At 43.0% G+C, this 26,886-nt stretch overlaps 1 protein-coding gene across 1 annotated transcript in view; it reads right to left on the bottom strand.

Annotated features, from left to right (window-relative positions):
• Window positions 1–909: 909 nt before the first annotated feature.
• Window positions 910–26,886, bottom strand: part of FTSJ3 (FtsJ RNA 2'-O-methyltransferase 3) — a 31,192-nt gene continuing 5,215 nt past the window's right edge. The window contains exons 6-22 of the mRNA XM_075217271.1: window positions 26,357–26,456; window positions 25,849–26,043; window positions 25,193–25,308; window positions 23,403–23,501; window positions 23,115–23,212; window positions 22,945–23,031; window positions 22,535–22,657; window positions 22,318–22,453; window positions 22,036–22,229; window positions 21,835–21,952; window positions 20,860–20,944; window positions 17,196–17,388; window positions 17,020–17,105; window positions 16,734–16,836; window positions 16,470–16,653; window positions 1,501–1,595; window positions 910–1,288 (exon numbers count right to left, since the gene is read on the bottom strand). Coding sequence (XP_075073372.1) covers window positions 1,120–1,288; window positions 1,501–1,595; window positions 16,470–16,653; window positions 16,734–16,836; window positions 17,020–17,105; window positions 17,196–17,388; window positions 20,860–20,944; window positions 21,835–21,952; window positions 22,036–22,229; window positions 22,318–22,453; window positions 22,535–22,657; window positions 22,945–23,031; window positions 23,115–23,212; window positions 23,403–23,501; window positions 25,193–25,308; window positions 25,849–26,043; window positions 26,357–26,456 — 2,181 coding nt within the window. The 3' untranslated portion in view covers window positions 910–1,119. The remainder of the gene's footprint in view (window positions 1,289–1,500; window positions 1,596–16,469; window positions 16,654–16,733; window positions 16,837–17,019; window positions 17,106–17,195; window positions 17,389–20,859; window positions 20,945–21,834; window positions 21,953–22,035; window positions 22,230–22,317; window positions 22,454–22,534; window positions 22,658–22,944; window positions 23,032–23,114; window positions 23,213–23,402; window positions 23,502–25,192; window positions 25,309–25,848; window positions 26,044–26,356; window positions 26,457–26,886) is intronic.

Below are 26,886 nucleotides of genomic sequence, written 5' to 3'. Positions count from 1 at the left end.
AAATGAGGTTTGGTGTAGAGATCATTATTGTGAAAGATCTTTTTCTATTCAGTCAACATATATTTAAATATAGACAAAAATATGTGAATAAAAGTCATTGTACATGATGAAATTTAAATATATACATAATTGTTATATATAAAAGTGACAGGTCCACTTTAAACTATTCCTCTGCATCTGACTAATACACTGTGGGGTTAAGAGCAGCAGGACACTAAGCGGAGTGATTTGGAGGAATAAGAATTTGTTTGTACTCAACATATGGGTATTTAACACCATAAAGAGCAGGTTTCTAACCGCCTGGTATTTGCCTTTTTCTTTAAAGGTTGGGATGCTTAACACATATATACAGCTCGGAAAACAAGCTTTAATGGTATCTCAGCTGCCTCCCTTACACTTCAGACCGTAATCATGGAGAATATGCATTTGTGTTGGCTAAATGTTTATTTATAAGTCCACTTTTAAGGAAAGGCATCAAATATAGAGCAGTAGTCCTTCCCAATTGGGTACTCCATAAAATTAATCCACTCTCATTTTAAAACATAGAATGTATGTAGTTACCAGAAAAATCCATATATTCTATACCGATATCAATGTAAAAGCTTTAGCCTTATATGGTAGTCTCTATAACTCACCGGTAATTATCTACTAATGGATTTGGTGCAAGCAGGAGCATAATAGTTTTGCAAATTAAACTATAAGGAGCTCACTTACCACTAGTGAATGCTCCCAACCAATAGATCTGAAATCTAACAGCGCTTGGAAAGGAATATGAAAAACCGAGAAGTGGGAAAAATGACCAAGCAAACATGTAAAATGGTTAAACCACAATGTTATTTAAATTAGCAGCACACTCTACTCTACATGCATACTTGTCTATGGGTAGATCAGACAACGAGCCTACAAAAATACATTTTTCTATTTATTCTTAAAATTCACAAAATTTAAACAGTCCAAACTGGCGCTCTCCATGCAAATAAAAGTACTTTGAGATGCTGGAAAGATCCCATTTATACCGAGACATAGGTAAACAATAGCAGATGTAGCTGCTGTAGGGATCAACTTGAATGACATTTGAAATCTGTACAGTAGGCACGTGAAATATGAGTGTCTATGAGACTACTTCTTCCTCCGCTGTCCTCTTAGATCTTTCTTCATCCTCCCATCCACAACCTTGAAATGGCCTTTGACTCCAGCTGGGCGACGAACTTTACGTCCAACACCTTTCTTGGCTACCACAATTGTAACTTGGCGCTTCTCTTTTCCAAGACCAGCTTTCTTATATATACTGCAGAGACAATTAAGAACAAGTTAGTTAGCAGTATATACAAATGTACAGAACAATAGTACAGCGTAGATTCCTACTGGGTCAAGATCTTTATCCAGATGTACATCACCACATTCCCATTAAGGCATAAGGGAAATCACATTCTGTGATCAGGGCATACAGCAACAAGTAAAAATATAGTAAGCCTCCACTTTGTGGAGGCAGCTATTTACCCGCGCAGTTGAGCTGCTTTTTCTCTCTCCGAGATATCAATAGTGTTAACAACAGTTTCTGCCTTTTTCTTTGCTTGTTCCATCTTTTTTAACATCTGTGGAAAAAAAAAACAGATAAAATTACATACAGATGTCTAGCAATGTACATAATTATGTGTATCCAATTGTCATTCTTCATGTTCACTGCATTTGAGTCCTGAAGTTTTAAAAAAGGCAGCTAAACTTAAATTGAACCAATATAGTATGGGGAATGGGACAGTCAGACGGGCAAGAAGCAACTCTTCAAGAAGGAGGACAAGTTGGAGCTCTGGCTTAACAGTCTCAAACTATGTTAAATGATCCATCAATGATATAACATTATTTCTTTTTCCTGTACCCCAGGAAATGATAGAGGTATACCCAATTTGCACTTAAGTCTGCACTAACTCCTCCAACAGCTCCTAACAAATTGTCACATGGTGCAGCCAGCAACCCTTATAAAGTTTCTAACTTTTAACATGTATGAGCTGGACAGTTCTTGTTCTAGGTACAGTCTGCAGCAGAGGGACAGCTGAGTTTCAGTAAAAACAAGCAAAGACCAGAGACAGCTCAAAGTCCACCAGGATCCACTTACACAGATCCTCACATTGCTGCTAGCCTGTGTCACTCACAGAACCAATGTGGATAAAGGTCACATGGGAGACCTAGGTTTTGTGATTCATATGTTTGCTGTTGCAAGCCCTAAGCAGAAACAGCAGTTACATGCCAACACCATCAACTGTGCTACCAGAATGAGGATCTTAAACTATATACAGACTGTTAGGCTTTGACACATGACATAGTTGCAACTGTCACATAGACCTAGTAACATGGTTTCTCAATCTTCTATGTTAAATATGTTACATTTGTGGAGATGTTTAATGCACATTCTAATCTGACAACACCATGCATTTCCCATTGACTTCCTTAATTTTCAGCACAGATTCCAAAACTGTGTGTCAAATGGCACCACCGGTGTGGTTCTGAGATTTCAACAAGTGATTTCAGGCAAAAATCATTTTATGTATTAGTTTCTAAGTTATTCCAATAAGTTCTAGTGCCCAGCATAATGTCTTTAATGAACTGTGCTCACATAGTGGGATGTGTAAATGGATGGAAGTTTATGCTGCTTGCACAATCTCTATTTTCTCATGTTTTCGAAAAGAGGATTTATGTACTTACGTTAAATCCGTTTCTCTGATTCCGTCTGGGGGACACTGCTTACCATGGGTTGTGGAGGGAGCTTGGGGAGTTGGCACCTAACTAGTTAATTTAGTACTGCTGGCAATCCCCTCCCCTCTACAATCCCCCTGCCCCCTCTTGCTCAGTTAATTAAAAAGCCCAAGGAGAAAAGGCTAGTCAAACAAGAGCACACAGAAGAAAAGCAGAAGGGAGGGATCGCAGTGTCCCCCAGACGGAATCAGAGAAACGGATTTAACGTAAGTACATAAATCCGCTTTTCTCTTTCATCCAGTCTGGGGGACACTGCTTACCATGGGGACGTTCTAAAGCAGCCGCCTAAGGGTGGGACTACTCCGAAAACCCCGCTCGTAAAGCACTATGAGCGAAATTTGCATCCGCGGATGCAAATACATTAAACTGGTAAAATTTTGTAAATGTGTGGACAGAGGACCAGGTGGCTGCCCTGCAAAGCTGGTCTGCGGAAGCCCCATTTCTCGCTGCCCACGACGCCCCAACCGATCTGGTGGAATGGGCCGTAAGTCTCTCCGGCACAGGACGGTTAGCCTTTATGTAAGCTTGCTTGATGGTTGATGTAATCCATCTTGCAATGGACTGTTTTGAGGCTGGCCAGCCTCTCTTATTAGCATCATAAAGGACAAACAGAGAATCCGTACTTCTAATCTGAGAAGTTCTTTTAACATAAATGCGGAGAGCCCTAACCACATCTAACTTTTCCATAGACTGATGATCCAAATGGGAAGTAGATGAGAAGACCGGAACTACAATTTCCTGGTTAAGATGGAAAGCCGAAACTACTTTTGGAACGAAAGAGGGGAGAGTTCTTAACACCGCTCTGTCCTCGTGGAAAACCAGATATGGTTCCCGACAAGACAGAGCTCCTAATTCCGAAACCCTACGTGCAGATGCAATAGCCAAAAGTAATGGCTCAAAAGGAGGCCCTTTAAGCATATCCAGTACCAGGTTGAGATCCCATGGTGCTGTAGGCGGAACATAGGGAGGCTGAATATGCAAGACTCCCTGGAGGAAAGTCCTAATATCTGGTAAATCCGCTAATTTCAGGTGAAAAAATACTGAAAGTGCCGATACCTGTACTTTTAGGGAACCTAACCGAAGCCCTGCTTACAGGCCGTCCTGAAGGAAAGCAAACAAGCGAGGGAGACGAAAGAAGGGGGAGTGACATGTCCTATTTTCGCACCATCTGACGTAAGCTCTCCAAATCCGGTGATAGATGCGAGCTGAAACTGGCTTTCTGGCTCGCATCATAGTGTTCACTGCGCTGGAGGAAAAACCTCTAGCCCTCCAGAGGCTGGAAACTGAGCTGAGGTAAATTCTGGTGACGGAAGGGACCTTGCAGAAGAAGGTTGTCCCGAGACGGAAGACGGAAGACCTTTTCTTCCGCCATAGAGATTATGTCCGCGTACCAGACTCGGCGCGGCCATGAGGGAGCTATTAGAATTACTGGCAGACCGCCCTGCCTTACTCGTCTGAGTACACGAGGAATCATGGGGATCGGAGGAAACAGGTATCCCAACCTGAACTCCCATGGCATTGTCATAACATCCACTACCACCGCTAAGGGGTCTCTTGCCCTTGCGCAAAACCTCTGAACCTTTCTGTTTTGTCTGAAGGCCATGAGATATATGTCCGAAAGACCCCACCTCTGAACCAGAGACTGGAAAACTTCCAGAAGGAGTGACCACTCTCCCGGCATCATCTGGTTTCGACTTAGATAGCCTTCTAGATTTCTTATTCCTGGAATGTATACTGCCGATATTGCTGGAACATGCTGTTCTGCCTAAACCAGAATCTGAGCTGCAATATTCATTGCAGCTGCACTCCTGGTTCCTCCTTGCCTGTTGACATATGCCACCGCCGTGGCATTGTCGGACTGAACTCTGACAGGGTGGCGGCCCTGGAGGATGGACTGGGCCCCCCGGAGGGCCAAAAGAATAGCCTTCAACTCTAGCACGTTTATTGACAGGGCTGATTCCTGAACCGACCAAAGCCCCTGGAGCCGGAGGTGCAGGATTACCGCCCCCCAACCCTTCAGGCTGGCGTCCGTCGTGGCTATGAGTCATGACCATGGAGCGAAGGACCTGCCCATTGTCATATGATCCTGAATCAGCCACCACTGAAGCGATTCTCGCGCCCTCAGAGATAGAGAGATCCTCTGAAGGTCCAAGCGTATGTGGGATCCTGACCAATTTGTCAAGAGATCCCACTGAAAACATCGAGAATGGCCTCGACCGAAGGACATGGTCTCGAAGGAGGCCACCATCTTTCCCAGCAGCCGCATGCACAAGTGCATTGACGGGCTGGGAGAAGACAAGACCTGAGTTGTTATGCTCTGAATAGAACTGACCTTCTCGACAGGAAGGAATACCCTCTGCTGGCTGGTGTCCATAATGAGCCCTAGGAAAACCATGCGTTGACACGGAACCAACTGGGATTTCTTTAAATTTATTAGCCATCCATGGCCCTCGAGAACCGCCAAGGTGAGGAATAAGGGATGACGTAAGCCATTTTCTGTGGAGGATTTGATGAGCAGGTCGTCCAAATAAGGCACGACCTGAACTCCCTGAAGGTGAAGACATGCTGCCATAAAAGATTATGTGATTCTCATCCTAAAAAAGAATTAGGAAAGGAAAACTTAACAAAAAGGTGAGAGAATAGCTTTGGGACAATTAGAGAAAGATATGTGTTTGACGATAAAACCAGCAGATAAGGGTGGTGGAGTTGTAGTTATGAATACTTCATACTATATCACTGAATCACTACGTCAATTAGGCGACTTGTCTTTTTACAAAAAATTAGACAATGACCCTACTCGATATTATAAACAATTATTATCACATTTACAGTCAGCTTTAGAGAACAGTATAATATCCAAAGATGAATTCCATTTTTTGTTTGTTGAATATCCGATCATTCCAGTTTTTTATTTTCTACCTAAAATCCATAAATCACTTACACATCCACCCGGGAGACCCATTATCTCCGGTATTGGATCTTTAACATCTAACCTTTCTGCCTATGTCGATTATTATTTACAGCCTTCAGTTATCTCTTTACGTTCTTATATTCAGGATACGGTGTCCCTTTTGGAGAAATTACATGGTTTTGTTTGGGAAGAGAATATGGGCTTCCTTACATTAGATGTTACAGCTTTATATACCCATATACCCCACTCTGGTGGTGTGGAAGCTGTCAGAGACACCCTTAAAGAAGTAACCAATATATCTACTCCTCATTGTTCGTTTATTTTGGATTCGATATTATTTATTTTAACTCATAATTATTTCCCATTTGACACCACTTATTATTTACAAACTTTAGGGACAGCGATGGGCACCAGATTTGCCCCTAGCTTTGCCAACTTATATATGGGCCAATTAGAAGATCTCCTAATTTGGAATGGTCCATATGGGGCAAATCTGGTGCATTACGGTCGCTATATCGATGACTTATTCATTATTTGGAAAGGTGGGCCATTATTAGCAGATGAGTTTGTTTCATTTCTGAATACTAATACTTTTAATTTAACCTTTACACATACATACAGTGAGTTAGAAATAAATTATTTGGATGTAACTTTTTTTATTCAAGATAATAAAATAATGACTAAAAACTATAATAAATCTGTAAACACAAATAATTTCTTACATTATACTAGTGCACACCATAGACCTTGGGTGAATAACATACCAAGAAGTTTGTGTATATATATTTGGTTATATTTGGTCACAATACCTCTCTCTCTCCCCCCCCTTTTTTGGTAATATAATAACGATATTCAGGTTATGTATATTATTGTACACCTAAAAATGTGACATGGATACTATATGCCATATACTGTACTGTACATGCATTTTATGATCTTTATGCTATATAGCTTTTTTACATGTGATCACCTTTACAGCTGCTTTGAATGCAGCTGATTAAGTGAGTAGTTAACGATAGACATCTGGAACTTACCCCTCCTCCTTCATCTATATAAGAATGAACTGAGACATAACATCTTCATCTACCTTTTGGCTTGAAAAAGTCTCATGCTTGAGACGAAACGCGTCGCCGTCCAGTCATCTATTTATCAAATTGATTTGTTGACTCTGAATATACATTGATATATGGCATAACGGACTTACTGTTTGAGCAACTATTTCACACTACTCCTCGTTTTCTGCCCGGGCAGATTTTTTGAATGCACAGTATACTGTCACATGTTGGCAACTATCCAATCACGGGAGAATTGCGGTTCATTCCGCTAGGAGGACTCACTTGCGGGAGAATCCCAACACTAGCAGCGGATAGCTGTAGGAGATCTTATTCCGGAGAGCCGCATATTAACAGCATAGAAGAGGACCATGAGTACATATGGTCTACACTCTATTATATGCTGGATTCAATAATTGACTTTCCTATACCGGGATATCCTAGTGTTCAAACACCTCTATACTTTCTCCCAGGACATATCTGCAACTGTGCTAATCAATATTAAGAGTTAGTGTGATTTTTTTATGCCAAATTGCCTCATTTCAATCAATTGCCATAGAACTAACAGATCCACTGTTTTTACAATAGGAGTCATATCGCCTGATTTTATATTGGATTTCTATATCTGTCTATAATAAATTGTCAACATTTATTCTGCCTTGGTCTTTGTACCTATTTTAATTGGCTACACACCTGTATGTATTCCTAGCGCTGTTTTTTCTGTTTTTGAGTATGCTGCCATTACCGACATGATCTTCGTAAAAACCCTCGGCGCTGTTGAGAGGCCGAAGGGGAGGGCCCGAAACTGATAGTGGAAGGATCCCACCGAGAATCTTAGGAGGGACTGATGGTGGATCCAAATGGGAATGTGAAGGTATGCGTCTTTTATGTCTATGGATGCCATAAACTGATCCTTCTCTAAGCCGTTTATTACGGACCTTAGTGATTCCATCCGAAATTTGTCCACCCGTAAATGCACATTGAGGCCCTTTAGGTTTAGGATGGGACGAAAGGAGCCGTCCGGCTTCTTGACCAGAAACAGGTTTGAATAAAACCCCTGTCCCTTCTGGAAATCTGGGACCCTGCAGATAACTCTTTGAGAAAGAAGAGAGGCGACACAATCCTGTATTGCCTGCCTTCTTGATGATCTCGGGGTAGCGGAGTTAGGAAGAAACGATGTGGGACCGGGCCCAGCAGGTCTATCCTGTACCTCTCTGATATGATACCCTGAATCCAAGGATCTTGGGAGGACGCTGCCCACTGTTCCTGAAACAAAAACAGACGTCCCCCCACTGGCGCCCCTTCCGGAACAGAGTGGTCGTCAGGATGCAGGCTTCTCCTGGGTCTTGGAGGCCTGGCGCCTAGCTGCAAACGAGGATCTCCCCCTGGCAGAGGAGCCTCGAGAATTGGGCTGTCTGCCTCTAAAGGACTGTCCTCTAGGTAAGGAGGTTACCCGAAAGGGCTGACGAAAAGAGTTGACCCGAGGGTTCCGGCTCCTGCTAGGGAATACTGGCAAGGAAGCGCTTTTGCCTCCAGTCGCCTGAGAGATCAGGGTATCCAATTCCGGGCCGAACAAACCTGCTGCTGAAAAAGGAATGGTTTCCACGGACTTTTTGGATTCCGCATCTCCTTCCCAGGATTTCAGCCATAACATTCTCCTTGCTGAGATAGAGGCAGCCTGAATAGAAGAGGATACAGCCGCTGTGTTCTGGGCCGCCTCATAAAGGTACCCCGATGCCTCCTTCAAATGCAAAGCCAGGGGAAGTAACTCAGAGTCCTGTAAAGCCTCTGCCAGCTGGTCTGCCCATGCTTCCATGGCTCTAGCAACCAAAGCTGAAGCAAATGTGGGCCTAAAGGAAGAACCCGCAGCCGCAAATATAGATTTCAGCTGGGATTCCACTCTGCGGTCATTAACATCCTGCAAAGATGCAGAACCTGGGGCTGGGAGTAAAGTGTGTTTGGCCAATCGGGCTATCGGAATATCCACTTTGGGAATACTCTCCCAGCGAACCACATCCTCTTCCTGCAATGGATACAGGGAAGAGAACCTTTTGGGAGCAGAGAACCTCTTATCAGGCTGTTTCCAGGCTCCTTCTGCAATATCCTTAAGTTCTATGGAAGGGGGAAAACGGATAGCCTTTCTTTTGGCCTTCTTAAAAAGATTTCTGTCTCTAGGAGTAGAATCCTCCGGTTCTGGGAGGTCCAACGCTTGTCTAACTGCTAAAACCAAATCGTTAATAAATTGGCTTTTAGAGCTTTCTTCCTGTCCCAAAGGAAGAACCTGGTCAGGATCAGAATTAACTTCCCCCTCTTCCTCTGAAAACTCCTCAGAATCTGAAAAGGACCATAAGGGTATCAGATCTGGGCCGCTTTATCCTAGCAGGTGGAATGTTTGGGGATTCAAGCAACTGGTTCAGTTTATCCAAACCCTTTATAAAAGCTGCGGACCATGGCGGGTCTGTTGGGACAGTGGCTTGGTCAGTCTGTAATGAGGAAGGTCCTGGTATAGACGGTCCGCTAGAACCAGAGGAAGCAGGGAGGCCCAACGGTGTACTTGGATTATTAGCCACCGAAGTTGCCACACTAGACCACAATTGATTGGATTGAAAAACCATCTGTGCTAAAGAGGAAACCGACTGTGTCAGGGAGGCCACCCAGGCCGGTTCCTCCGATGGAGGGGCTGAAACCTGTTGGGTTTGCGCAGGGGGGACCCCCACTTCACAAACAGAGCAGAGCGCCAACGGGTCCTTCTGCCCACAAGGTAATTTTACATGACATTTTGAACATGTGAAATATTTTGCCATAGGGCCCTTTCCCTTATCTGACATTTCTAATAAAGGAAGGCACACCAAACACACAGACTAGAGAGAGAGATATAAATGTGTGGAGAGAAAAGAGTAAACTACAAGAATCAACTGATCTAAATATAAAAGTTGTACTTGTAATATTTTAAAACACAAAATAATACTTAAAGCAGGTAGGAGAACTATAATATAAATCTACTAGCCCACTTGTACACAGCAATATCAGAAAATGTGTTTAAATAAATCAGATACTCAGCCCATAGGCCAAACAGGGGAGAAGTCCAAAAGCAGTATCCTGGTGCCTGCTCCCTCAGCTCTGTTCTCTCTTCCCGGGCTTATACTTGGCGCCAGAAGACTGGGACAGACCATCTCTCTCTCTGGAAGGAGGGGGAGCTCTATGTGTTAACTCCCCTCCCTTCAGGAATGCTGCTTCTGCAGCTACTCTCCAAAATAGATTAAAATTAAAAAGTATACTGTGGCAGAGTAGTGGAGACCTCCATGGGAGGTCTCCGCAGCGGAAGATACCCGATGCCCCCTCCTATGCATGAGGGGGGATCCAGGTATAGCCCCCTTTTGCCTGCAGCGCCTCTGTGCCCTTCCGAAAATCCAAGATGGCCGCCGCTATATGAAACATCCGATAACCGGCGCTCTATGCCTGCAGTGGCAGCGCCGGTTATCGGGGAGGCTCCAGGAGTGGTCCTGTGAGCCCGCTTGTCACTCCCAATTCAGACACCCGATCTTCCTGTCCCTGTCAGTGAGAGCCGCTGGCTCCCAACTGACAGGGGAGTGCCTGCGCTGCTCTGCTGTGAGTGTGTTCTCTATAGTAGAACACACTCCAGCACTGCCACCTGTAAAAAAAGGAACAAAAACTAATAATAATATATAGGAATAATATACTAAGTACTAAAAAACACTGCTCAACTCCGCGGACACCTAAAAAAAACTGAACAAGAGGGGGCAGGGGGATTGTAGAGGGGAGGGGTCTGTCGGCAGTACTAAAAGTTAACTAGTTAGGTGCCAACTCCCTAAGCTCCCTCCACAACCCATGGTAAGCAGTGTCCCCCAGACTGGATGAAAGAGAAAAGTAAGTGCTTAAAAGCCACCTGCCTGACAGAAAAACAAAACAAAATGGAGGCTACGTTCTGTAGCAAGGGAGTGTACTTCAAAAGTAACAATATATGTTACGCTGCCTCAGTGTTAAAGGAACAGACACATCAGAGTGCTGCACTCATATACAAGAAGAGAACTTGAGGATTAAAAAAATTAATTTGCAGGAGAATAAGAAGAAAAGCAGAGTAATATAAACAGACACAATGACAGGGGACAACTAGGATCGTTAAAAACAAAATAATTGGGGGCGGAGCTTGGTCGCCATCCTGTCTGGCTGTATGTGGAGGGAGCTCCGCTGCAATTACTCCCTAAGCAGCGGAAAAGGAGCTGTCAAAACAGCTTAATCTAAGCCAGCACGTGGAGGATTCTGCAGGGAGGCTGTAGAGACCAGTGTGACCCCGAGAGAAGCGGACCTGGGGCCGCTGTCGAGCGGCGGAGCGTCAGGCTGAGTGGGGCAATGAGGCTGCAGGCAATCTGTCGCCCAGGAGTGGCCCCTGAAGTGCCTGCGCAGCGTCCTACCTGTTCCTGGGAGTCTCCGGTGCCCGGCAGCGGCGGCAGGAGTGCAAGGCCTATAGCAGCGGTCTATAATTGCGCAGGGCCCCCCGGTTACATCACTTACGGTTTGCGGGTCCGGACTTCCGGTCGCGGGCAGCGGTTAAAACGGCTGGTGCAGAGTGGGACTATAGCCCAAGAGCGGATTCATCTTTCATAAGTGGCCCATAGCAGTGGTATTTGGGCTGGCAACTGGAGCTGGAGACTGGAAAAGCCTGGAGGCAGTGGCTGAGCCAGGGGCAGACCTGGAGGCTGTTGTATAGCTGCTGCAGTTAAAGGTACCTGTGAGCCCTTATCTCTATGTGCATGTGAAGATATTTCTGATGTAAAGAATCTCCACCCACCTGGCACTCACCCCAAATTATACCAGTGGGGTAGTGTTATGCTCTTTCTCATATGATGCTGGACTGAGCTTTTTTGGGTCCCCTACCATGTTGCAGCACAGCCCTCCCATGTGGCGCTGGTTCGCCTAGTATTCTCAACTGTACCCGGATCCTGCACTCAATTAATATTTCAAGCCCTTAGCCTGGCATTTACCTTTTCTCAGTCTATAATTGGATCTATGCAAGGCGCCATGGCACCCAAAAGAGTGAAACCTATCCAATCACCGCCGCCAGGTCAATTCTTTAAATCACAGGCCTCCTCTTCCTCTAATGTGGGGAAAAACAAACATCCTGCAAATGCTTCGGTGCTAACTACCTCACCGTCCGCGATAGAGGGCCCCAACAGTGCTTCTCCGTCCTCTCCCCCCCATGTCGATGCGGATGGCCCTATCACAATTAAAGCTATGCAATCTATGCTTGCCACACTCAAGTCAGAATTACTATCAGAGATGAGGTCTTCAATTACAGATATTCAACGTGAAGTTGCCGAACTGGGAGGAAGGACAGGCCATCTGGAAGATAAATTTGAGGAAGTGGCGGCCTCCCACAATGAGCTAATCTCAGAGCACGAAAAACTGAGAGCGGAGTTCAATGCCTCTCAAGAAAAAGCGGCAGATATGGAAGACCGGTCAAGACGTAACAATATTAAAATAAGAGGGGTTCCGGAGACAATCTCCGCAGCTGAGCTTCTGCCGTTTGTTACCAATCTATTCCATCAACTTTTACCAGCAGCATCTGATCTCGATTTAACCATCGACCGTATTCATCGCCTCCCTAGGCCGAGGTTTGGTCCTGAGTCCCTCCCCCGTGACACCCTCCTCAGGGTTCATTTCTTTCAGATCAAAGATCGCTTACTACAGGCAGCCAGGCTGGATGAAAGTTCCTCGATTCTTAAAGAACTTCAATTCTTTCCTGACTTCTCGGCTGCCACTATAACCAAACGCAGATCCTTTCAAGCAGTAACCAGCGCTTTAAGGGAACAAGAGATCCAGTATCGATGGGGTTTCCCAGTAAAGCTGTTAGTCCGTCGCCAAAATGTCTCCCATGTGATCACATCGGTAGAAGATGGCATTGCTCTATTGAAATCCTGGGACATCCCAGTGCGCGAGATGGCACCGGGCCCGAAATCGAGAGTGAGAGGTGACTGGTCGAGAAGTGCTTCATAAGAGGTTTATTTCCCATGCTCGGCAGCAGATTTATCCCTGACTGTTTGGTTTCTCGCCCAGCTTCTAATGTTTGAAAGTGAAGAAAACAGACTACCTCTTAAGGACTTCCCTGTATAGGGTGACCGATTGGAAGCCACAGGTGGGGTACTGTGTGTCTGGTTTGTAATTGTTACTGTGCCACTTAAATGCTTTTCCTTCCAGAGACTCCTATTGTTGTGTTGCAACAGTTTATATGTTATTAGATAATACCGTTATGTAGTGGCAGTCCTTGTTATGCCGCTCTGAAAGCTAAGGTATTGTATATTACTCTTGTTATGATGCTAGATGTTACCTGGGTTTACAGTTGTTATTGGGTTTGAGTGGGTGATTTGTACGTGGGTGGGGACCCCGTTAGTCCATGCTCCCCCCCGTTACTTATTTTGCTGGTTTTCTCCTTTTTCCCCTCCAGCAAATACACTAACCCAATGGTTTGGGTTATTTCGGTTAGTTTGCCCTATTTTCTCTCTTTTGCTTTTCTCCCCCTTTTTTCCCTCTTTTACCCGACATGCCTTTGATACTACTCAAGAACACACCGCTGTTCAGGCTGCAATTGTGGTTCGCTCCCCTCTCTGGATTTTGGAGGGGATCTACCTTGGTTACAGGTTATACAGACAATGCCATACCCTCCTCAAGCTAGATGGTTAAACTACTTTCTCTTAATGTCCGGGGCTTAAACTCACCAAATAAACGCCGTATGGCGCTGTCCTCCTTTTTTAAGCAACGGGCAGATATTGTTGCATTACAGGAGACTCACTTTTTAGCCTCTGCCCCCCCCCACTTTCAGAGACAATCACTATCCCACAATCTATATGGCGAACGGTCCACTAAAACGCAATGGAGTTGCCATTTTGTTCAGCTCTAATATCTCTTTCACTCTTAAAAAGCGGGTAGCAGACAAAGCGGGTAGATACCTGATTTTAGTTGGCCTGCTGGAAGACACTTTAGTCACTCTCACCTCCCTCTACGCTCCAAATTCTTGCCAGGTACCTTTCTTAAGAGAGGTCTTCCAGGAAGTGGATAAACATAAGGAGGGGTGTCTAATAACGATGGGTGATTTTAACATAGTGGCAGACCCAAGGATAGACAGATCTCCATCTGTCCCTCCCACTGCGGCCTCCTCTCAGCTAGGTCCGGCAGGTGCGTTCTCAAAGCTGTTGGCAGAGCATGGTCTGTATGACGTGTGGAGGGTCTCGGAGCCAGAGAGGAGAGACTACACATATTTCTCCCATGTCCATAATTCGTACTCACGGATAGATCTTATATTAACAGATAAATGGACGTTACAAAGGTCTATCCGCTTGGAGATCTTGCCTTTGGCGTGGTCGGACCATGCTCCGTTACTCTGGTCCTGGCGTCTGTCACGCCCTCATATACCTCCCAGACCTGGGGGTTTATGCAGCAGGTCCTTCTTCGCTTTGGGCTGAAAGATAGATTTTTGAACGGGATCATGGCCCTTTATAGTGACCCCACGGCCAGAGTACTCAGTAATGGTTTTCTCTCTGATCATTTTAAGATTTCAAATGGCACCAGACAAGGGTGCCCCCTTTCGCCCCTAATTTTCATTTTAGCAATAGAGCCTCTAGCCCAAGCTATTAGACAGGCCAAGTCCTTTCCTGGGGTCACAGTCAACCAGACTGTTCACAAGCTGTGTCTTTTTGCAGATGACATCTTGTTATTTGTAACTGACCCGGAGACCTCGCTGCCGCCCCTCCATGTTATACTTGAAAAATTTAGTGGGGTATCTTACTATAAATTGAATACCACTAAATCCGATGCGTTACCTATCAATCTTCCACCACCTAAAGTGTCGAGTCTTAGGGCTCTCTTTCCGTACTCCTGGAAGTCGGAAGCGCTTCATTATTTGGGTATTCAGATTACTCCCTCGATAAACAACATTGTAGACTTTAACTTTGTGGCTCTGATTCCCCTAATAATTACCTTGACTAAGTCATGGATGTGCTGCGAGGTCTCCTGGTTAGGTAGGCTGGCGGCCTTTAAGATGATGATTTTGCCGAAGCTAATGTATCTGTTCCGTACGTTACCATTGCACTTACCAAAACCTATACTGGACAAGTTACACTCTATCATGTGCTCATACATTTGGAAGAACAAACCTCCACGAATAGCTAGTGTTCGTATGTCTTTAACTAGACAAAAAGGTGGTCTAGCTCTCCCAGACCTGGCTAGATATCATATGGCTTGCCTTCTGGCCCAACTTAGAGACTGGTCTCTCCCCCCCAATACAAAACCATGGGTAGATTTGGAAAGAGCTCGCAATCCTCATTTCCCCTTGCAGGATCTACTCTGGATGCCTAGACGGTGGCGCCCACCATGTGGGTCCCTGTCCCGGCTAGCTGTTGACTCGTTAAGGGCCTGGGATAAGCTGATTGTGAACTCATCTGCCATATCTCTTCCCACTAAGAACCTGTCATTGAGTGCTTTGGCTAAATTGATCCCGAATGTAAATTTGTCGCTGTGGATAGCGAATGGCATGGTAGTCCTAGGATCATTATTTGATGATCAGGGGTTGATGTCTTTCATGCAAATCCAACACCAATTCCATATACCTGCGAGAGATTTTTACAAATACCTACAAATCAGACACTGGATATCCTCCCTCTCGAGATATAATCTGTCCCTACAGGCCCTCCCAGCCACGCTCCTCTCGAAACTTACGAAAGGAAATAATAGAGCTGGGATCACCTTTTGGTACGGTTTCACCTCCCCGGAGCCAATAGCCAAGTGCTCTAGCCAACTCCAGTGGGAATCAGATCTCCAGATAGCCCTCACAGAGGACCAGTGGCAGGCAGTCTATGTAAATGCTTTTCGCATGTCCAAATGTTTAAACCACACTGAAATGTTCATCAAGCTAGTTAATAGACTTTACCCGACCCCCTCTAGAATCCATAAAATGTGGCCCTCCCAGTCTAAGCTGTGCTGGAGACAATGCTCGTTGGTTGGGGATTTGCTTCACATCTTTTGGACATGCCCGGTTTTGCGCTCTTTCTGGGCTCAGGTATTTGACCTAGCTAAGAGAGTGACCAAATTGGATCTTCCTCAGACCCCCGAGATTGCCCTTCTCCAGGTATATCCGCCTCATGTCCCGAGACAGGCCTGTTATGTGTTTAATCATATACTTATTGCCGCCAGAGCCGCCATAGCCCAGGCATGGAGAGCACCGCTCCCCCCCTCTCTGTCAAAGGTAATTACCAAAGTCCAGTATGCGTTTGAAATGGAAACACTAGATGTCCCTTATTCAATGAGACCATCTTCCCCATTGATGAAATGGTTTGAATGGCATGTCTACGTGACCGACGGGGGTGGGGCTCCAGTAAATAATTCTTCTTCTCCCCCTGCTATTGGTGGTTCTTTGTCAATAGTTGCGCCCTGATTGAGTGTTTATGTCGGGTTTTCCAAGACCTAGGCCAGGTCTGGTGAGTTAGTTTAAAGTTCCACAGTAAACTGAATACTATAAATTGTATACTGTCTGTAATTTGCAAATGCTATATTGGTGTATTCGAACTCCCCCCCCCCTTCTTTTTTTCTTCTGTACCCCCCATTTACTTAAAAAAAAAAAATCAATAAAAACGATTGATGATAAAAAAAAATAAAAAAATAATTACCACTTAAATTTTTCTCCACGTCAACCTGCTAGTTTTTTGTACACTTTCCAACACTTCCCTCCCAATGCCATGACTCACCCTTCTCCGTTTCCTGGCCTTTGCTTCCGCCACTTTCTTGATTGGACGAGCATTAAGCTCCTGCTGCCTCTTGCGATATTCATCCATAGTTTGACGGTCCACAGGTATCTGAACATCTCGATGTTTCCGTTCCTCTGACGTAAACCAATCTGGGAGGTCATCGTCATTGTCATTAAATGAACGCCTATTATAGGGCACAAAATGAGATTGAAACGCATGTGCTTGGCAACAACACACATTCATCGTGTTCAGTCACAAAAGTACCTGTTAAAAGACTTGTCTATCAAATCCCTAGCAGATTTCTTAGATGTGGCAATGATTGTTCCGAGACAAAGACCTTGTGGGTCCAGGACACGAGATCGTTTAACTGCAAAGAGAGGAAAATAGGACTGAATGTGTCCGAATAGAAGACAAGAGGCAGCGAAGAAAGACAGGTACAATATAAAACCATGATGAGTGATAGAAAACCAATATGACAAGGAATTTCCAATACAAAAATTGATTTTATATCTTATTATTCAGATCATTTCAGTATATATTAGATGCCAACCTGGACGTTCTACTGGAACCACTTGAAAGTCTTCTGTCTCCTCGTCTGTTTTTTTTCCTAGTTTTCTCTTCATGGATTTAATATCCCTAGAACAAAAGGGTTAAAGTGTACTATATCCCCAGATCAATTTTTATTTAACAAACATGTATTCCAGCAAATCCTTCCTGCAATCTCACCTCTCATCCTCACTGCTGTCACTCTCCGAGTCACTTGAGTCTTTTGTGGTCGCAGTCTGGTTAGAAGTATCAGCCAGTGATTCAGAACCTCCAGCTGTGTTTTTTTTTGTGCTCATCTCTGGAAACGTTTCTTCTGTGCTCTGGGCTGGTTGGTCAGCTCTCACTTTCTTTATCTTCCCCTTTGGCTTTGTCCCTATAAAATGACAGTAGGGTGCCTCAAGCAACTAAAATTTCAACCCCAAATTTTCAGGAAATTTCACCAGTTTCATAGCTCCAATGTGGATAGGTATTCATACACAGAAATAAATTCACATCCTGACGTTCCAAAGTTCTCAGAAATTTGGTAAATGATGGGGAAAGCTCTTGAAAACTACAAAAAAAACTTCAAGAGTCAAGCAATTTTGGGTAGTCAAAGAGTGTGCTTTCAAGCCCAGCATGTCAATTATCTATGTTCACCACCCTTTGAAATATCTCTTCTGGACAAATATGAAAAGACATACATTTCCTGGAAAGTCCTACTATAATTATTTGCACCACTGAAAGAGGACATCATTAATTAGACAATAAGGAATAATTTGGAGCACACAGATTGGGTCTTAAGACATTAATTTAAGCATGTTTTGTGCTGTAAACACACTAAAACTGGCATTTGTAAATTTCACTAAGGTGCAATTATTTTAACCAGCCAGTAGGTTGCTTGAAATACCAAATCCACTTTGCATGTATGGAGCAGAAACTAAATTAGCATATCACATTCTGTTCAAAGCACAGCAAACCATAAATTTCACAACTGTATATACACACACACTTTTACTAGATGAGAAATATATATACATACACAAATCCTGAATTTTGTCCGAACTCAAGAACACCAGCTGTTGTTGGGTATCGAAGAGAAGCCCCAAAAAGATAAACTGTGGAGTCGGAGTGAACTTTGACTTCTTGAATCCAACCATGGGACCCTAGAGTCTGGGTCGCTACCAGGATATGGGAAAAGAGAACTGCCAGGGACTCCGCCTTTAGAAGAAGATCATCCAGGTAAGGGATGATTGCAACCCCCTTGGACTGCAACAGCACCGCCATAACAGCCATGATCTTGGAGAAGACCCATGGAGCCGTGTCCAGACCAAAAGGAAGTGCTTGGAATTGGTAGTGATCCGACTGAACCGCAAATCTGGGGATGGACGGATGACTCTACAAGATGGAAACATGCAGATAGGCATCCTTGATGTCTAAAGCCTACCCTTATTTCATACTGTGAATCACCGACCACAAAGACCATCTTGAATTTGGGCACCCTAACCTGGGTGTTTAAAAATTTTAGATTTAGGATCGGCAAGAATGAGCTGCCGGGTTTTGGAACAAGAAACAGGTTGGAATAAAACCCCAAACCCTTATGCGATTCCTGAACAGGAACAACAACTCAGTAAGAAATCAGGAAGTGGATGGCCTCTAGCATAAATTCCTCTGCAAAAGAAGAATTCTCTATGTCAGAATCAACCACCACTTCGCTCTCCTCCTTGTTAGAACAGTCAGAAGCAGACTAATTTCCCTGCAGTGGCTTCGCCACCTGTCTGCGGAGGAGAACGGCATAGGGGACTGCAACATCCTCTGTAAGGAGAAAGAAAAATAAAACAAACTCTTTATCGAGACCAAGTAACCCAAGTTGGTTCTTGAGCATTCACAACCACATGTCGAGCCAGAAACTGACTTAGCGAACCAGGAAAAGAATGCACCCAGAGGCAGGGGGGATTAAGAGAAGAAACACCCACTGACTGAGACCACACCAACTGGGCAGGCTCAGCCATAGTATTGGTCAGTGACAGAGCCCAGGCAGGATATGCTGAATGGAAACCAGAACCCTCTGGCACACGCACGCAGCATGCAACCCCTAGACTGGCAGGCTGTGCACAAAGCATTCACGCCTGACCATCCAGACAGCAATTTGAAGTTACAAGTGGCATCATAGAGGTCAGCCCAGCCTTAACCCTCAAAGACTACCCCTTTCTGACATGTTACACACAGATGGGACAAAACATAGTGAAAAAACAAACAGTGTAAAAGACAAGCAGCACACAATCAAAGCACAGAAAGTGAGCCAGCTATACAGCTAAAAAGCTCTAACAGTCTAAGGGACGAACCACTGGGAAAAAAAACAAAACCCACAACCCGTTATCTTACAAGACAAGGGACAGAGAAGGGAGAAGCTGGAGCTCCAAAATGGCTGCCTATTCTGGTGTGTGCACACAAGGAGTGAGAGAACACCAGAGAGGAATTACAGGGAGAGGGAAGAAGCACCTCCCCCACAGCCCAGTACTGGATTGGCAGCCATCCAGCAGGACAGCCCCTTCCGCCAATCAAGTGCCTAACAGGTGCTTATACCATCACTGTAACCGATACGAGCCAGACAGGAATCACTGGGCCTGCAGTGGCAGCCGTGGACGTGGCTCTGTGGACCGATAATGCGGCTCTTATGCAATTCAAAATAAACATAACTGAATTAAATAGAAGTGAACAGGGCTGCCGGGCACTAAACTTAAATTGTCACCTATACGGGAAGTGGGTTACAGAGAGGGAGGAGCTAAGACTAGTTAACAAAATTCTCAAAGTACCGATTGCCTACCTCCACTACTTTATACCCCAATGTCCCCCAATAGGAGGGTAGAAAAAAAATGTCATTAATGCATATGCCAATTAGGTACTAGAAAACAGAATGTTTTCAATAGCTATTAGGATGTTATGCAGGGTCTAGGATTAATCCTGCTGATTTATCATGCTCAGGTACAACTTGCTTGCCAATACAGTTAGAATAAAATTATATCAAATAAGAGAATGAATACACAAGCACATATGCATTCATTAAACCCTTCTGAAAGAAGTAGGAAAGTCTTGTAGTGGCTACACTATCACAGGACAAAAAAAATAATCTTATGCAGACAAAGATGTCATTGTTACAAGCTATAAAGTTGACAGGTGCTTTTTGTTACCTCCCCCACCGCCACCATGGTTCAGACTAATAGCATGATAGCCAACTCTGCTTGCATCCTGTGGGCAGCATGGTGGCTAAATGGTTAGCACTTCTGCCTCACAGCCCTGGGGTCATGAGTTCAATTCCCGACCATGGCCTTACCTGTGTGGAGTTTGTATGTTCTCCCCGTGTTTGCGTGGGTTTCCTCCGGGTGCTCCGGTTTCCTCCCACACGCCAAAAACATACTAGTAGGTTAAATTGGCTGCTTAAAAATTTATCCTAGTGTCTCTCTGTCTGTGTGTGTGTGTTAGGGAATTTAGACTGTAAGCTCCAATGCAGCAGGGACTGATGTGAGCGAGTTCTCTGTACAGCGCTGCAGAATCAGTGGCGCTATATAAATAAATGGTGATGATGATCCTAAACTGCCTGGCCAGCATGCTAATCAAGGACTTCAATGTCAATGATATACACCAGTAAGTAAAGCCTGTACAATGTTAATTATATCTGTAATTATTTAAATTTGGAGTACTAAAATGGATTTAGATGCATCATTTTCCTTTACATTTCAATAAATTAACCTTTACAAATATTTTTATAGTGAAATCCTTTACTCCACGATTTGCCCAATATTTAGGAATTCCAGGTCCTCTCTCCATTCGAATAGTAATCAGACATGCATTACCCTAATTCGCTTACCTTTTTTGGTCTCCTGTAGAATCTTTGTCTGCTTAATTTCTATCTCTTCATCTGCATCAGAATGCAGTACAGAAGAAAAGATCCCCTGAAACAAAGCATAATGAGAACATGTGTAGAACTGGGGATGAGACAACAGCTTCTTCAATAATCCCTTAGGGCTCATACACATAAGTTTTGAAAAACACTGGAATAGAACTTTGTTCTAGTTCACCTAGCTTGTCTTAAGTGTGTAATATATATATATATATATTCACAGGCTCATTTGCACTGTTTTTTGTTTTTTTTTTCAATTATCTGTGTTAAAGAGTTTTTAATAATGCATATTGAACTATTGGTGGGATCTACTACATATAATACAACAGGAGGAGCTATTCCCTCTGTTTAGTCTGTTCAGTTGCTCTGTCCTCAGAGTACATTTTTGCTCATGAAAAGAAAGGAAGCTATAGTAAATTAAACCTACATAAAGACACAGATATCACTTCATCACATTTAGTGTTCAATAGGCCTCATGCTTTTATAAAAGACAAATAACTCCTCTGTGAGACTTCTAATATCCTTCTCATTCACAGCCTCTGCTCTTTGATAAAATTGTTGACTGGTAATGACCATTACATTTAACCTTAGTCAGTGACCTTTTACCCCATTTGTAAATGTTTAAAGATTGAAAATAGGAACAATGTATGAACAGGCTATTTCTATTCACCCAGCGCACGTCTGGAAACGACCCCACCGAATAACCAACATCTATTTTTCTCAGACTGAAATTGGCGTTAAGCGTTTTGGAGTGTATAAAGAAGTACATGTACACACACAAAATGTTTGAAAATTATCAAACAAACAAACATTTGGGATATATTATTGCATTTTAATGCAATAACCTCTTTGACAAGTGAGGGAATAAAATGTGCAACAAGCACCAGTCCCTATCCCCTCCAAGAAGCCAGATTAGAAAGTTTGTATCATAAAATGACTGACCTTTCCAAACCACAGATTCTTATCTATTTGTTCACGCTCTGATTTTTCTTCCAGTGTCAGAAGCAGAGGATTTGTCTCCTCCTCATCCGTGGGTTCCTTCGGAGCTGGAACTGGATCCCTGAGGTAAGAGGCACGAAAAGTGAGAAATATGGGGTAAAAACTGGCAAGAGAAAAAAGAAACGAAACGGTAGTCCGTCTTGCCTTTTACGCTGTAACTTTTTTTCCTGTTGTCTCAGTTCCTGCAGGTCCTCTTCGTCCAGGTCACTAGCAAGAGATATTTCATCCTCTGCTGTGCTCTCATTATCCGAGAGAAAGATATCTCCATCGTTGTAGGCCTGGTCCGACACAAGGGCGTCTGCAACAGACATGTCTCCATGTGCAAGTGTCTGTAATAGCTAAGAGAACAGATATCAATAATAAAAACAGATGTAGCACAAATTTGGGGAACAAGGTAGGACAGTAAGATTAAAAGGGGCTGCTCACATCTTTTTTGCCAATTGTTTTTAGGGAGAACATGCCAGTATCTCCGTCATCAGCAATGGAAACTCCAGGGAGATCCATCTTCAGTTCCATTCTTAACCTCTGTTGTCGCTGTACTTTCAGTAACTGTTTTTTCTTTCTGCCAAAAAAGTTTGATAGATTATAGAGAAAAGGTCTCACTGGTATTTGGTTAATAATATTTTTTTAATTTGTTACTGACCTTTTGAGTGCAGCCAGCTCCTCAGCCTTTACTTCTGTTAGCTTTCTGTCAAGTTTCTCATTCTCATCTTCCTCTCCATGCTCTTCAGTTTCAGAGTCTTCATTGCCTTCATCAGAGCTGAGACTGAAAGTAAGTAAACTAGTAAGAAAAGTCATGGCCATAAATATAACATGCAGTTGTACAAAGTGAATGGTAGATACCAAGAAATATACAGTAGTTTCCTTTTGTTTCATTTTATTAGTAATGCACAACACCAGGAGACACACAGACTACTCAAACAGTGTACAAATAGCAACAAAAACATAAAACACTTTGAGAAAAACAAATACAAAAGCAGGAGGTTAAACCTATATAACAGCTACATTGGACAGTAGTTCAGAAAAGCACAAAGGGATGAGAGGAGGTCTCACTTTATCTCCCCCAATGACTCTTTCGATTCTTCCTTCAATTTCCTTGCGACATGTCTGCGTAATTTAGATCTCCAGCTCAAGAGTGACCTGCAGGTGTGAGAGCATTATTCAGAAGCACATCCAAACACAATTACTGTTGGTTAACTGAAGAAAACCAGGCTGAACGGTACCTCAGCTCCTTACGTCCTAACACTTTGATATCTTTACAGCATTCTTTGAGATCACTGGTGGTGGCTGGATGTTTCTCAAAATCTTGATCTATGACAATCTGAAAAGAGATACAGAGTTAAGGGGCAATCCAATGTAATTTTCCCCAAAAATATATCATTTTATTCACACATGCAACTTTCTAATCTACATACAATAATCTCTTTTTCAAGAAAGGTACATTCCTACACTTAGTCTCTGTTGGCATGACTTCCTACCAATAACTTTATATAATGTTATATTCTGCCTACCTCACTGATCTTGGAAAGAAAGTCCACAGGATTTGGAGCTTTCAGGAAATCAACCACAGATGCTCGTTGATATAGAGATCCTTCAGCATAGCCTTCAGCCTGTGAAAAAGACATAGTGATATTTAGGGAAAATTGTTAAAAACATGTCCATCCAAAACATTTTTCTTTACCAATACAATTAAACATACTTAGCAACTCAACAATTTGAATATCTCCTACAGAATGTTCTCCCTTCACAAACGGACGTCTCAATAATGGAGGAGGTGGCTTTAGAATGCTACTGCTTAAGCAATTGTACATTAGCAGTCCAAAATCACCACAAACAACAATACTAGGAGATCTGTACGTGTTCATAGAATTGTCAGGTTGCTATGTGTGTACTTCTGCATAGCAACCTAAGCATCTCTTCAGAATGATAGGTGGATCACAGAAATGAGAGGCTAAAACTTTGCTAAAAATAAGTCCTGGGTGTTCTATTGCAATAGAAAAAAAGAGAGGTACAAACAAATGAATATGTGCATATGAAATGTATGGACAGAGAACTGCAAGATTAAGATCATCCTAAACCCCAAATATTTTGTTCCAATAGAAAGACAATGACAGCTACACATACATATATAAAAAATAAAATAAATAAGCAAAGCACAATATATATGAAAAAGTATTGTGTACCAACCATAAGATGATAAGTAGCAGAAAATATGGCCTGTATAGAATAATAGGTTTACTACACAAGTTCCTGCCTTTTTCACAACTAGTATTTCAGGTTCTGGCATCCTTAAAAAGGTGTTCCAGAATGATTTCAAAACCAGAAAAAAGGCTCCCAACTGTTCAGCCCATCATTCCATGGCTTTATTGGCCAAAGCAGAAGCCAAACTGGGTCTAAGGAAGCCCCTGTCGTGTAAACGGTCATAATTTTGGCTTTAATTTTCCTATCCATGCTGTCCTTTAAGACAGCAACATTTGGAATAGGAATGGTGGTAGTCTTGGAAAGGTGGGTAGCATCCATCGAGGGCAGGGACTTCTGTTTAACTATATCCCCACTAGGGAAAGGATAATGAGCCAGCAGTCTGCGGGAAACCTGAAATTTACAGTCAGATCTAGCACATGCCTCACTAAATAGGTCTTCCAACAAGGAGCTGCTCCTTCAGGCTTACAGTCAGAGTGATGTGTGCCAAAATGGCCGCTGTCTCTCTCCTGGTGGGCTTGCCCAAGTGGAAAGCCAAGCAAGGGAGATGACGGCCCCCGAGACACCAGTGTGGAGCTACTAAGGAAAGTAGCCCATATACTACTGAAACCCTGTACCCATATACTACTGAAACCCCCACTATTGCTACAGGTCCCAGTCAGATGGGGCTTACTTGTACCAGGGTAGCAGTTCAGTGCTGTCCGGCCCAATGCCACTAGAAGCACAATGATCCCAAGCACTACTTGCAGTGGGAATGATCAGGGTCCTCCCCTTAAGGCATCCTTCAGCCAAGGGATTGACCTAACAGATAGTAGTAATGTTGAAAAAAAATGCATTTAATAAAGTAAGTGCTGTAAAACATAATAAAAGTACAAAGGCTGTTGTAGGCAGAAATTAAAATCGGAGGATAATAATGTAACCAATGGGGTAAATTAAAAAGTGCCAAGGCTTCTCTATATCACAGAGTCTCCAATGTCTCCCTTGTATGTGAGAGAAAAGAGGATAACCTCCAATTAGAAGCGGAGAGCAGAGAATTACAAGCTTTACCAGTACAGTGGACAAGGCTCATAAAAGAGAAGGGGAGATACAGTGAGTAACAAACCTTGGGCTTCTTATGAGATACAAGCTGAGTAACCGTTTGCACAGGACTTTCCACATTCTTGAAGGCAAATTTAGGATCAAAGAATCGGCTGTCGATTTTATCAGGAGCCAAGTATCCTAAAGGTAAGGAGCAATAAAATAAGAAGAGATTAAGAGGTAAACAAGAGAATATTTCTAATATGTATTCCTAGGTCAAATGCTATGTGCTTTTTTTTAATAATTTAATTTAAAAAAAAGTTAAGGTTGAAAATCCCATTTAGCCTTCAAAACATTTCATCGATGTAAATAGCACCTGTTTGTGAATTTAGAGATCATTATGGACAGCTGCTGGTGCTACTGAAAGTTTCCTGTAAGCCCACTGAATCTTAAAGCCACAAAGGCAATATCTTCACCTGCCTTTTTTGCCAAGGAAACTCAGCATTTTCTCATCCACAGACAAGCAGAAACTCTCTGAACACTGCTGAGAATGGTTACTTTTATGGGGTTTTTTTGTTGTTTAAAAATTTAACAGCTTTTTTCCCCTCAATGTCAGCAACAATATTATACATCCACAGATATTAGTGAAATCCAAACTTATATTAAACCATTATTTAATGCTGATAAATATAATGACATACACTTAATCTGTATGATGTCGTACCTCTATTTTACACTCACCCTGACACACTACGAAGATCTCAGCACTCTCACTACGAGATGCCTGGGGCTTTGTGGAGCTAACTTTCTTAAAAAAGTTCTTCAGGATCCAAAGTAGAGACTGATAATCAGCAGAGCGGAAAATCTTTGTAATGAACCAACCACCTCTTGAGAGACAGTCGCAGGCCAGCCGGAGTGCCATAAGAGACAGGCTCACTGAAATACAGACAAGAATATAATAGCACACAAGGTCGCCACAAGATAGAGAAGAGAAGAGTGGGCAAATGAAGGAGAGAAAGGGAACAGGAAAAAAGAAAAGGGAGATGCACCATAATATGGAAATTATTTTTAAAAGATGTAAAATGAGAATGATTCTACTGGCTATACATAGAGGGACATAGACATTATAAAAAAAAATATAAAAAAAAAAATAGGTGAAATATTAAATAAGTTCTACAGGACTGAAGATCGTGATTGCTTTTGATAGACTTTGTCTTCAATATACAGGCTCATTGAGATAAAATACAACCTTGGGAGAATGCATCATGGGCCCAGTTGGCTCCCACATTTGGTGCGCCATCATTCAATACCACATCTGCCTTCCATGTCTGAAGCTGCTTCTTCAGTGCCTTATTAGGTAAACAAGAAAATGGAATAGTAAAAATGAAAACACAACAATCCATTATAAAACATATGTTCACTCACGTATAAATGAATGAATCTCTGTAAAAATGTATATTTGTGTACAAGTATTGAATTCACTTTCATTCCAATTTAACATTTTCCTGTAGATGAATTTATCATTTGTACGATGCACAGGGGTCAGAGCACCACCCACGGTTCTTCTAGCTGAGAATGAAGTGGGGGGGGGGGGAAGGGGCACAGTATAATTTTAGTTCTGTGCAGAGTGTCTTTAATTAGCATCATCCCTTAATCATCATCTACTTAATATCTTTTTTTAGCATCCATTTCTGTACTAATAATTATTAATTTTACTTTATCTGTCATTACAAGTTCAATTTCCTTTATTATTGGGAAACAAAATGTTCCCTTTACTAC

Source organism: Mixophyes fleayi, chromosome 6 (assembly GCF_038048845.1).
Source record: "Mixophyes fleayi isolate aMixFle1 chromosome 6, aMixFle1.hap1, whole genome shotgun sequence".
Classification (NCBI taxonomy): domain Eukaryota; kingdom Metazoa; phylum Chordata; class Amphibia; order Anura; family Limnodynastidae; genus Mixophyes; species Mixophyes fleayi.
This window is presented reverse-complemented; position numbering and strand designations above follow the sequence as displayed.